The 12,922-nt window shown below is 45.7% G+C and overlaps 1 protein-coding gene across 3 annotated transcripts in view; it reads left to right on the forward strand.

Annotated features, from left to right (window-relative positions):
• The window catches only part of PTCH1 (patched 1), a 111,502-nt gene extending 106,649 nt beyond the window's left edge, over positions 1-4,853 (forward strand). For all 3 annotated transcript variants that reach the window (XM_053409173.1, XM_053409174.1, XM_053409172.1), the window contains 2 exons: positions 90-621; positions 2,021-4,853. In XM_053409173.1, coding sequence (XP_053265148.1) covers positions 90-620 — 531 coding nt within the window. In that variant the 3' untranslated portion in view covers position 621; positions 2,021-4,853. The remainder of the gene's footprint in view (positions 1-89; positions 622-2,020) is intronic.
• Positions 4,854-12,922: the final 8,069 nt, after the last annotated feature.

Here is a 12,922-nt window from a genome sequence, read left to right on the forward strand (position 1 = left end):
GCCACCATGTTCTTTCAGGTTGTGGAGGAGCTACCATCATTTGTTGCCATAGCCTTATTAAAGATTTCTGTGCCCCATTTCCTTCCCAGGTGGTTCAGCCGGATACAAGGCATTATCAGCCAAGCCCAAGATCACAGGCTTACCAAGAGTCTGGATCCCAGCAAACCTGGCATCAAAATAAGCAGCCCAAAAGAGAACCAAGGGAAGGACTTCGGCCACCCCCTTACCGGCCGCGCAGGGATGCTTTTGAAACGTCTACTGATGGGCACTCCTGCCCTAGTAACAGGGACTGCTCTAGCCAGAGAGCTCGTTCTCAGAACAACAGAAACGCAGCCTTTACTGCCACGGGCACGTCGGTGCCTGCGTACGGTCAGCCTATCACTACTGTGACTGCCTCAGCATCAGTTACTGTCGCTGTGCACCCTCCAATGCACGGCCACAATACTCGCGGAGGAGGCTTTCCATCCTACGAGGGATACCACGAAAGCGACCATGGACAATTTGAGGACCCTCACGTGCCTTTCAATGTCCGGTGTGAGAGGAGGAACTCTAAAGTAGAAGTAATAGAAGTGCAAGATGTTGAATGTGAAGAGAGAACTCGTGGCAGCAGCTCGGATTAAGGTAAGGGTTTCTGCCTCCGCCATTTCTAGCTGCAAGATCTAGAATCCCAGAAGAACTTTTCCATGTGGAGAAGATGGTTGTGCAGTTGTGGAAGGTTGTGTGGTGATAAGAAATCAGAAGGCTGTCAGACACATAATAATTTTTAGGGTTATATCATACAGTTGCATGAGGAATTGCATGATTGTACACTTATTGGTCAAGGGACGCGGGTGGCGCTGTGGGTTAAATCACAGAGCCTAGGACTTGCCGATCAGAAGGTCAGCGGTTCGAATCCCCGCAACGGGGTGAGCTCCCGTTGCTCGGTCCCTGCTCCTGCCAACCTAGCAGTTCGAAAGCACATCAAAGTGCAAGTAGATAAATAGGTACCACTCAAGCAGGAAGGTAAATGGCATTTCCTTGCGCTGCTCTGGTTCGCCAGAAGTGGCTTAGTCATGCTGGCCACATGACCCGGAAGCTGTATGCCGGCTCCCTCGGCCAGTAAAGCGAGATGAACACTGCAACCCCAGAGTCGGTCACAACTGGACCTAATGGTCAGGGGTCCCTTTACCTTTACCTTTACCGTTACATTTCTTGGTTACTGGAAATTCCTTGTCTGTGGAGAGCTAGAATATTGGGGGAAAGGCTTCTAAGATATTCCATCAAATGTGGTAGCTTTCAGTAGACAAGGAGTCTTTAATGTCAATCTTGCTATCCAACCCCTAAAGTGCTACAGTCCCAGAAAGGTAGTAAACTTTGTGTTTCCACTTCCATTTTCAGCTGACCATGCTTTCTCATTTATGTTTATGTGCAAACACAACCTAGGAAGGACAAAGAAGCAGTAGGTATATATAGAATGGGAAAGTAGATGGAAGAAAAGTTTTCACTATTAGAGATTTTAATGGTGGAAAAACTAAACTTGAGAGACTTTACTTTTGCCTTTATTATTGCTTTTGTTAGGGACATCTATGAAAAGCTAGGCTATGCATAGTTTAGTGTTACCTGCCTTAGAATAAATACACAGACTGAATTGCCTGTGATTTCCTTTCTTCTGTAAGATTCTAAGGGTAGTGAACTCAGGAAAACTCAAAATCCAGATATGAAATGATGTTCATTTAGTTCAGATGCTGGTGCTAACTTGACAAAAGCTGAGACTCACATCTGCCCATTGTGATTGTGAACCTGGGCAAGCTAGACATCCAGAAATGGAAAAACTAAGAATTAACAAGGCCCTTTAAAAAAAAAAGGACCTGTTTAAACCATTTGGCCACAGGAAGTCACTGTCATGGCTGGGAAAAGAACATAGGCCTCATGGCTTTTAATTGCAGAACTTGTCAGATGGCTTGGGGCTGAGGTGATTTATTTATCTTTGCTGAACTTTAGGTGAACAGTGGGGCTCCTTTTTTTGTCTCTATTTGTACAGGGAAATAACTGAAGCAAAGAAGAGGCCAAAGATGGGGAACCACCTCCTCTTTCGAGAACTGCTTGAAGAGAAACTGCCTGAAGTTATGAAGAAGGACAATGCTGCATCAGGGCAACAGTTCACCATTACTGTAACCTATTGTATTATTTTGTGAAATATTTCTATAAATATTTAAAAGATGTACACATATGTAATATACAAGAGAAACCGTGTAAAGTAGTATAATCTGGAGTTATTTTGACTCCTGTTTAACGGAGTGGGGACTGTTTTGTTTGTGCTCTGTTTGTACATTGATCTCTGTGCCACAACTAAGCTTAATCTAGTCGTAAATTTCAGCATATGTTTGCTGCTGCTTAAAATATTGTATAATTTACATGTATAATTCTATGCAAATATTGCTAATGTATTAGGGTTTGTTTGTTTGTTTTGTAAAGGTACATATGTGTGTGCGTGTGTTAAAGTATTTTTAAAAATTTCCATATCACAGCCCTGTGGTAGTGATATGTTTCTGTTAACTTTCAAACACGCTATGCGTGATAATTTTTTTTCTGTTTTTTTCCCCTTTTTTAAAAAAACGAGCAGATATGAAGAGCAGTGTGTTTAACCTTGATAAGTGTAGCTGGGGGGGGCTTTGTTGTGTGTGTGTGCGTGTGTGTGTGTAGTTGTATACTGTAGTTACTTTATGGAGCACCGACTAGCGGGAATTTCCATCACATGCCCCACTGAAATTCTTCTTGCGTGTTCAAGTATATGGTTCCTGTGCTGTGCTAATCCAATGGGTCGTGTGCAAGAGATTTTCTCAGAAGTGTGTGCTTACTGTTCCTTGACCTTGAAAAACAACCCACGGTGGCTAAGGCTCCAATCTTGCACATGTATACTTGGGAGTATGTTCCAGTGAAATTAGTGGGACTTCCATGAGTGGTATTCAAGCTGAAATCAAGTTACTCTTGACTGACGGAGTTCATTGATTTCAGTGGTCTACTCTGCGTGTGTATGTAGCCACATGTAGAATTGCACCTAACTTGGTAAAAAGAAAACTAATGAAAATATTCTAAGAGCTTAACAGCTGCTACTGACATTCATCAAAGAGCAGAGATAAAGGAGAAGTGTGGACAGACTGGGATTAGCATTAGTGGGTTCTAGTTCCTGTTGTACCAAATTTGATTTTAGGGAAACTACCTAATCTGCCTATACCTCTTTGCTCATATGTACTACGGTTAGAATTGTGTCTCTCAGCGGCGATGAAGGTTTTCATCCCCAGTGAATCATACGACAAGAATGCCATAATAAAATGTTGCTTGAAGCTAAAGGCTGCTGAAAGCCTTGGCGTGTGCTAATTGCATAGATATGATTTTTTAAGAGACAGTTCTTGCTACATCCTGAACCTAGTACAACTAATATAGTTGCCATAGTGCCGTATGTCCCCATAGTTTCAGAAAACTTCAGGTAAATAGAAGGCAGCTTCCATTCAGGAAGTAGTTGAATTGGTCTCTTAGTACCTCCAAGTTATTAACCCTGGGAGAGGCACAGTCCTGTTTTGATCATGCTGGAACTGCAAGGACCAGTGGTGGAAAGAGAGACTTGAGCCAGAAGGCACCGCATTGTTTCAGTGGTACATAAGCTACTGTTTAGAAGGGCGCCAAAGCTCAATCTACAGCTCCAGCTTCCTGTCCAACGTGAAAAATGTTTGTGGCAAAAAGGCCCCAATTGGGCCCTAGAAGTGTCACGATGTCAGACGATAAAACAAGGACAAAAGCTCTGCAACAGAACAGGATGCTACGAATTGCAAGCTACCTTTCACTGCCAAACGTTGCAGCGGGAGAGGTCATGGTGGTGCCCCACGGATTATGCTTTGGGGCCACTCACTCTGCACTCTAGCCGCATGATTATTATTATTGAAACAGGAAGAGAAGCAGAAAGTGGAAAAGGCTTTGATGTTCAATAGCCCCTTCACCTTAGCCTGTGTGTGTGTGTGTGTGTGTGTGTGTGTGTGTGTGATCCCCCCCCTCTTTTTTGTGGGGTGCCTGCTCCTTGGTGCATAGTATAGACCATCTGTCTTCTTGTCACATTGGCAAAAAGAGACCTCAGTGGCTGGCTGTTCTGTTTTTTGTTTTGTTTTTTAATAAAAAACTTTAATTTTTGTTGATATTTATATTTTTGTATCATAAGAATGTTTTCTTACAGTATTTGTCATGCCAGTTTATAACAAACACAATGCAGGGATTTTATTTCTATTGGAAACACTATTACAGCTAAGTTTCTACTTTTTAATGGAATCTTTATTTGTATAGAATGCTTACTAATGTTAAATAGGAAGAGAGTATATAACATTTACATTAAGGACTCATTTTGTAGCTTTTTAGAGTGAGGAGTTAAAAGGAAAAAAAAATATTCAGACTGGGTCTCATTGCCTGCTTTGTTTTGAGCAGAAATGGGTTGTGTTTCAGTTACAAAGATAAAAGTATGCCATATAATTTATTTATATGAAAATTTATTTTTGTAGTGTATATAGTAGCCCTCAATTCTTTTGACAGAATTATATTTTTAAAGAGTTTATATGTAATGATGATACCATTATGTTTTGGAACATTACTGAGACATAAATACAATGCACATTTTTAATTACAAGTCCCATTTGCAAACAAAGAAAATGTTAACAGTGTTAAAAGAGAGTGTGGATATTCATGTCATTCTGAACTGTTTTAGTTGCCATTTTGCGATCTAGCATGGTTCTCAATTTTAAATCATGAGTGAAAATTTGTACAAACTCTCTAAACTTTAATGTTCAAACACTGATAGAAATTCTAACATGAATAAAAAATATTATAACTTATTGGTTACGTATTTAGTTGTTTGTGGAATGTTTATTTAAAACACGGAGAGTCGTATGGTTTAATTTGAGTCAGGCAATGCAGCAGAAACAATACAATAGACAACCTTTTTAGATGATGCAAATTGTTAGGTTAAAATGCTATTCATTCATTCATTCATTCATTCATTCATTCATTCATTTATATTCCACCAACGAACTCATGGTGGTGTACCTAATTCTCCACCCCACACTTATTTTATCCTCACAACAACCCAGTCACCCAGTGAGCTTCATGGCTGAGTGGGGATTTGAACCTGATAAATACCTTTCCTGGCGGGAAGGTAAACGGCATTTCCGTGTGCTGCTCTGATTCACCAGAAGCGGCTAAGTCATTCTGGCCACATGACCTGGAAGCTGTATGCCGGCTCCCTCGGCCAATAAAGTGAGATGAGCGCCGCAACCCCAGAGTCGGTCACAACTGGACCTAATGGTCAGGGGTCCCTTTACCTTTACCTTTATCTCCCATGTGTTGGTTCATCTCTCTAACCACTACACCACACTAGCTCTCAGTATTAAAGTAGGTCACCCAAGTGCACAGCCAAAACTTTGTCTCTGGTGGACTGAGACTGCTCTACTCACCAGAAAAGGCAGAGATAACATAAAAGAGGAGGCCTACTGCACCAGACCAAAGATTTCTCTTGACCAACGTCCTGTTCTCACAATGGTCCACCAGATTCCTATGGAAGAAGAAGAAGAGGAGTTTGGATTTGATATCCCGCTTTATCACTACCCTAAGTAGTCTCAAATGGGACGCGGGTGGCGCTGTGGGTAAAACCTCAGCGCCTAGGATTTGCCGATCGCATGGTCGGCGGTTCGAATCCCCGCGGCGGGGTGCGCTCCCATCGTTCGGTCCCAGCGCCTGCCAACCTAGCAGTTCGAAAGCACCCCCGGGTGCAAGTAGATAAATAGGGACCGCTTACCAGCGGGAAGGTAAACGGCGTTCCGTGTGCTGCACTGGCTCGCCAGATGCAGCTTGTCGCGCTGGCCACGTGACCCGGAAGTGTCTGCGGACAGCGCTGGCTCCCGGCCTCTAGAGTGAGATGAGCGCACAACCCTAGAGTCTGGCAAGACTGGCCTGTACGGGCAGGGGTACCTTTACCTTTACCTTTAAGTAGTCTCAGAGCAGCTAACAATCTCCTTTCCCTTCCTTCCCCACAACAAACACTGTGAGGTGAGTGGGGCTGAGAATCTTCAGAGAAGTGTGACTGGCCCAAGGTCACCCAGCAGCTGCATGTGGAGGAGCGGGGAAGCGAACCCAGTTCACCAGATTACAAGTCCACTGCTCTTAACCTCTACACCACATTGGCTCTCAAAGCCCAGAGGGGATGCCATGAAACAGGGAATTATGTTCACATGTGGTGGAGGTGTAAATATGTCCAATTCTTTGGGCAAAGGGTGTTTAAGGAGATAACAGAAATCACTGGGTTAAAGCTGACCAAGAGTCCAGAGGCAGTATTATTATCAATTTACGATGGGGTGGAAGGTTTGCAGGCTATGATGGACTCGCTCACAAATTTATTGACAGCTGCACAAGTTATAATAGTAGCTAAGAAATGGAAGGGACAAGCAGAGTATAAAATGGAAGAATGTTACAAAGAGGTGTGGGATATATCTACTAATGATAAATTAACATGTGCCATTAAGGTAAGAGGGGGAATATGCCGAAGAAATAGTTTTGATGAGATATGGAAGGTGTTTGTAGAATTTGTACTGTTAAAATGGAAAGGGGTCGCAAGAGGTGTTGAAATTTTGGGAGGTTGGATGGTTACAATGGAATGGTCTCAGGGGTGGAGTGCACATTTTTATTCTTATTTATTTATGATTATTACTTTGTCAAAATAAAATGTAAAAAATAAAAATTAATAAATTGCAGTACTGGGGAAAAAGGGAAAGCCCGGAAACAGGACATGAGGCCAATAGGACTGTGTTTCTGGATCCCCAGAAACTGGTTTGCAGAGGCATATCACCTCTGATACTGGAGACAGTACATAACCATCATGGTTAGTAGACATTTATAACCTTATCTGCATGAATTTGATGCTTATCACTACATTTTATGGTAGGAAATTCCATTGTAACCATATGTCATGCGAAGAAATTGGATTCTCTGGCACCAGATCCAGAGCATAAACCATGTTGCAGCCAAAACAATAGCATTGTAGCACCTTCAAGGCTAAGAAATTATATGTATTGCAGCATAAATTTTCATAAGACACTGTCCATTTTATCTTGCATTTGGCAACGTGGGTATTTGCCCACAAAAGCTTATAGTACAAATTTAGGCCTGGACTCTAGATTTCTGAAGGACAGTCAGACTCAGCTACATTCGTCACAATAATACGATTTGAATGCATTATAAACATCCAACACCAGATGGCGCCAGAGAGCAAAAGAGTTTATATGGATTTTTACATAGACTTTTCTTTTGTTGATTTAATTTCTGACTTATTTATAGTGGTTTTTACCCTGTGTCATCTTCATGGATCTGCCCATTTGTTAAGAAGATCTTCAGAGGCTTTCCTCCAGGTGGCTGGCATGCAACAGGACTATGGATTAAGCTCTGCTGGGGCAGCAAACAGGGTGCAACCTAAGAAATCTGAGAGACTGTGTTAAAGGGGTATCTAAAATTTACTTGGAGGAGCAAGCTCAGTTCGTTAGAGCATGGTGCTGACAAGAGTGCAGTGCTGATAATGCCAAGGTTGCAGGCTCAATCCCTGTACAGTGGTAGCTCTGGTTACGTACTTGGTTCTTTTTGGTTGATTGTAATTTTTCTTTTTAAATTTAATAAAGTAAATATATACAGTGGTACCTCGGCTTACGTACTTAATTTGTTCCGGAGGTCCGTTCTTAACCTGAAACTGTTCTTAACCTGAAGCACCACTTAACCTGAAGCCCAGGAGGACTCCCCTGTGTGAGTGCCTGAGGGCCCTGCTCTTGCCACTTACCATCTGGCCTGGGGCGGGGCCAGGGGCCTCATAAGGACTGCGTGCTGCTTGCTGCCGCTGCCCAGGAGGACTCCCCTGAGTGAGTCCCTGAGGGCCCTGCTCTTGCCACTTACCACCTGGCCCAGGGCGGGGCCTGACAGGCCTCACCAGGACAGTTGTTACTGCCAGGGGGGCACAGAGTGTTTTTAGAGTGGTTTTAAAATGTTTTTAAAATTTTTCTTTTGGATTTTTTGTATGTGGCGGGTGGGGGTGGGATGGATGTTTGGTTGGGCTTGGGGAATTTTTTTATTTTTATTTTGATGTTTTTGTAATTTTTACATTATTATTTTTTTGTTTGTATTGTTTTATTGGTTTTGTTTGTTTGTTTAAGGTGTTATTTTGTTCTTAGGGGGAGGGGTCAGGGCTGCCGGGGAGTGGGCCCCAGCCCACAAAATGGCTGGGGCATGTTCCACAGGGGGGGATGCACTGGGGCAACCGATCTCAGTGATCACGGGTAGGAGGAGGAGTTACGCTAAGACTAGACCACGTCATTACAGAGGGGGCAGGTTTAGTCGTTGTCTGAGGACTATTCCTGCCTCCGGGTCTGGTCCTGACCGGATGGATACTAGAATCAGCAAGGGATACCCACATGACCTGAAGGTGCTGCTGTGCAATGCCAGGTCAATGATTCATAAGACCACTGCCATCCATGACTTGATCATGGATGGAGGACTTGACCTGGCATGTGTAACAGAGACTTGGTTGGATGAAGCAGATGGGCCTGTCCTTGCCGCTGCTTGTCCACCAGGTTTCTCTTACGCACAGCAACCCAGGTCATGTGGGCGGGGAGGGGGGGTTGCAGTGATTTTTAGGAAGTCATTAGTTTGCACCAGGCGTCCTATTGGGAAGACCCAGTTTTCCGAGTGCATGTTCTGGAAGTTGGGCAATAGGGGCAGTACAGGATTCCTTTTGGTGTACCGACCTCCCCGCTGCACCAAGGATTCCCTGCCCGAGCTGCTTCAGGTCGTGGCGGATGTTCTCCTGGAGACACCTAGCTTGGTCGTCCTAGGGGATTTTAACATCCATGCCGACACGACCTTACAAGGGGCCGCTCGGGACTTCGTGGAAAGCATGGCCTCCATGGGGCTGTCCCTGAATAAGTCTGGCCCAACCCATAGCCGCGGACATGCCTTGGACCTGGTGTTTACCTCTATGGATGTTGGTGATCTGACACTAAGTAAAAGCGAAACGAAAGAAGTGCCATGGTCAGATCACTTCCTGGTGCAACTGGACTTCTCTGTGACCCATCCCCTCTGCAGGGAGGTGGGACCAATTCGGATGGTCCGCCCCCGCCACTTAATGGATCCAAATGGTTTCCAGAGAGTGGTAGGGGATGCTTTATCCCATGTTGATGGCCTTTCAGCTGATTCCCTGGTGGCCCGCTGGAATGCGGAGTTAACCAGGGCTATTGACTGTTCGGCTCCGAAGCGCCCTCTCCGATTGCATGGAGCCCGGACAGCCCCGTGGTTTTCCACGGATCTGAGGGCAATGAAACAATCGTTGAGACGGCTAGAGCGCCGGTGGCGGATAACTCATTCCGAATCTGACCGGACACAGGTTAGAGCTCAACGTCGAGCCTACCAAGTGGCGATAGCGAAGGCGAAGAAGAATTTCTTCACCGCCTCTATTGCATCTGCAGAAAACAGCAGCAGGAGACTTTTTCAGGTGGTTCACAATTTAGCGGAACCACCTGCAACATCGGGGCCCAGTATGGGCCACATGTTCTCCTGCAATGATTTTGCAAAGTTTTTTGCAGATAAAATCGCTCAGATTCGGGAAGAAGTAGACTCCACCGTGGGAGCAGGGCCGGGGCGGGAGAGTGCTAGAGTTCTGTCTAGTCAAGTTGAGTGGGATCAGTTCCAATCTGTTACCTCCGAGGATGTGGACAGGCTGCTTGGACGAGTGAGACCAACCACCTGTCTCCTGGATCCTTGCCCATCCTGGCTTATAAAAGCTAGCCGGGAAGGACTGGGCGATGGGCTTCGTGGGGTGGTGAATGCTTCCCTCCGTGAGGGAGCCTTCCCAGACCCGCTGAAAGAGGCGGTTATTAAACCGCTTCTTAAAAAACCATCTTTAGATGCGGCCAGTATGGCCAACTATCGCCCAGTCTCAAATCTTCCATTCTTGGGCAAGGTGATTGAGCGAGCGGTTGCCGAACAACTCCAGGCACGCCTGGAAGAAGCGGACCATTTGGATCCCTTCCAGTCGGGATTCAGGCCTCATCATGGGACTGAAACTGCCTTGGTCGCGCTGGTTGATGATCTCCGGCGGGCTAGAGACAAAGGTGAGAGCTGTTTCCTAGTTCTGCTGGATCTCTCAGCGGCGTTTGATACCATCGACCATAACATCCTTCTGGACCGTCTTGAGGGGCTGGGAGCTGGGGGCACTGTCATACAGTGGTTCCGCTCCTTCCTCCTGGGCCGTGTTCAGAAAGTGGTGGTGGGGGATGAGTGTTCAGACCCCTGGGCTCTCACTTGTGGGGTGCCTCAGGGTTCTGTCCTCTCCCCCATGCTTTTCAACATTTACATGCAGCCGCTGGGAGAGATCATCAGGAGGTTTGGGCTGGGTGTTCATCAGTATGCGGATGATACCCAGCTCTACCTCTCTTTTAAATCAGAACCAGTGAGGGCGGTGAAGGTCCTGTGTGAGTGTCTGCAGGCGGTTGGAGGATGGATGGCGGCTAACAGATTGAGGTTGAATCCTGACAAGACAGAAGTACTGTTTTTGGGGGACAGGAGGCGGGCAGGTGTGGAGGATTCCCTGGTCCTGAATGGGGTAACTGTGCCCCTGAAGGACCAGGTGCGCAGCCTGGGAGTCATTTTGGACTCACAGCTGTCCATGGAGGCACAGGTCAAATCTGTGTCCAGGGCAGCTGTTTACCAGCTCCATCTGGTACGGAGGCTGAGACCCTATCTGCCTGCGGACTGTCTCGCCAGAGTGGTGCATGCTCTGGTTATCTCCCGCTTGGATTACTGCAATGCGCTCTACGTGGGGCTACCTTTGAAGGTGACTCGGAAACTACAACTAATCCAGAATGCAGCAGCTAGACTGGTGACTGGGGGCGGCCGCCGAGACCATATAACACCGGTCTTGAAAGACCTACATTGGCTCCCAGTACGTTTCCGAGCACAATTCAAAGTGTTGGTGCTGACCTTTAAAGCCCTAAACGGCCTCGGTCCAGTATACCTGAAGGAGTGTCTCCACCCCCATCATTCTGCCCGGACGCTGAGGTCTAGCGCCGAGGGCCTTCTGGCAGTTCCCTCATTGCGAGAAGCAAAGCTACAGGGAACCAGGCAGAGGGCCTTCTCGGTAGTGGCGCCCGCCCTGTGGAACGCCCTTCCAGCAGATGTCAAAGAGATAAACAACTACCTGACATTCAGAAGACATCTTAAGGCAGCCCTGTTCAGGGAAGTTTTTAACGTGTGATATTTTACTGTATTTTTGGTTTTTATGGAAGCCGCCCAGAGTGGCTGGGGAGGCCCAGCCAGATGGGCGGGGTATAAATAATAAATTATTATTATTAATTATTATTTAGCTAATGGGGCCTCCCGCCGCCGCCGCGCGATTTCTGTTCTCATCCTGAAGCAAAGTTCTTAACCCGAGGTACTATTTCTGGGTTAGCGGAGTCTGTAACCTGAAGCGTATGTAACCCAAGGTACCACTGTATGGGACAGCTGCCTATTTCTTCATTGCAGGGGGCACGTCCAACAGGTAGATCATGATCTACCGGTAGATCACTGGACGCCTGTGGTAGATCACTGGTAGATCACCGGCTCACCCCAAAGAAGCTCAACAACTTAAGAACTTTGAGTCCCCTTAAAAAAGCTCAATATTTCAACCCTTTGTTGTTGTTGTTTAGTCGTTTAGTCGTGTCCGACTCTTCATGACCCCATGGACCAGAGCACGCCAGGCACCTCTGTCCTCCACTACCTCCCGCAGTTTGGTCAAATTTCAACCCTGCACCCCCCCAAAAAACAGGGCTTTCCTCCTTCCTTAAAAAAAGCTTTAAAACTTTGACCCGAACCCCCAGAAAACAGGACTTTCCTCCCCCCTAATAAAGCTCACAACCTTGACCTGAACCCCCCAAAAGGGGGTAGATCAATGCCAGTTTTTAACTCTGTGAGTAGATCACAGTCTCTTGGGAGTTGGCCACCCCTGGACTAGATGATCGTCAGGGTCCTTTTCAACTCTATGATTCTATATTCATTCATGATGGTCAGCAGAAGGCCAATTTTCATAGGGTATAACTGCATTTTTTTGGCATTCCCTGTGGAATCAGGGAAGGGAGTTGCTGGGCCTGTTGGATCCTCCAATCTGGCTGTATTCTGAACCAGATGGGTGTCTGGTCTGAATCCAGCAGAGCTCTTTTTTGTTAATCTGGCATGGTCACGTGAGCAGACTTTTTGCACCTGCAGTCATGTGGCATGTAATCCATATACCAAACAGGGGAGGAGCATTGACACCTTTAAACCAAAAAAGTTGGAAATAAAATATGAGAGCTTGGAAGAGAGACCTGATCTATTCCTCGCCTTGGGTGCCACCACAGGGGGAGCAGAGGGCAAACACCCCCCCAAACAAAACGTTTGCATTCCCATTTGGCTGCCCTATTGCAGAACCCCTGCCACTGACGTATATTGTCATTTTTCTTTCAAAGGCCTTAATAGCTCACCTACCTAGAAATATGTGTTACCCCTTCTGCATCTCCTCCCCATTTATTTTCTTCTGTTCCTCGTAAACTGAACCATAAGGGGTGATTCTGGCCTGTATGCATGAAGAATGCTTGAAAATTGACAGGTGGCTCACGACATAATGGGTAAAAATTTGACAGGAAAATTGTTTTTTTTGGAGGAAAGCATGTTATGCTTAGGCCATTCGTCACAAGGATGTTGTGTTAAAATATTCTCTCACAGACATGACCCATTTTTGTGTACACCTAGAATTTTATTTTGAAATAATGTTTAAAAAATGCAGGCAACCAAAACAGATACACAATACAGCAATATGATTAAAGGAATAAAGACAGTCACTGATTACAGACATTAGTAC

Source organism: Podarcis raffonei, chromosome 11 (genome assembly GCF_027172205.1).
Source record: "Podarcis raffonei isolate rPodRaf1 chromosome 11, rPodRaf1.pri, whole genome shotgun sequence".
NCBI lineage: Eukaryota > Metazoa > Chordata > Lepidosauria > Squamata > Lacertidae > Podarcis > Podarcis raffonei.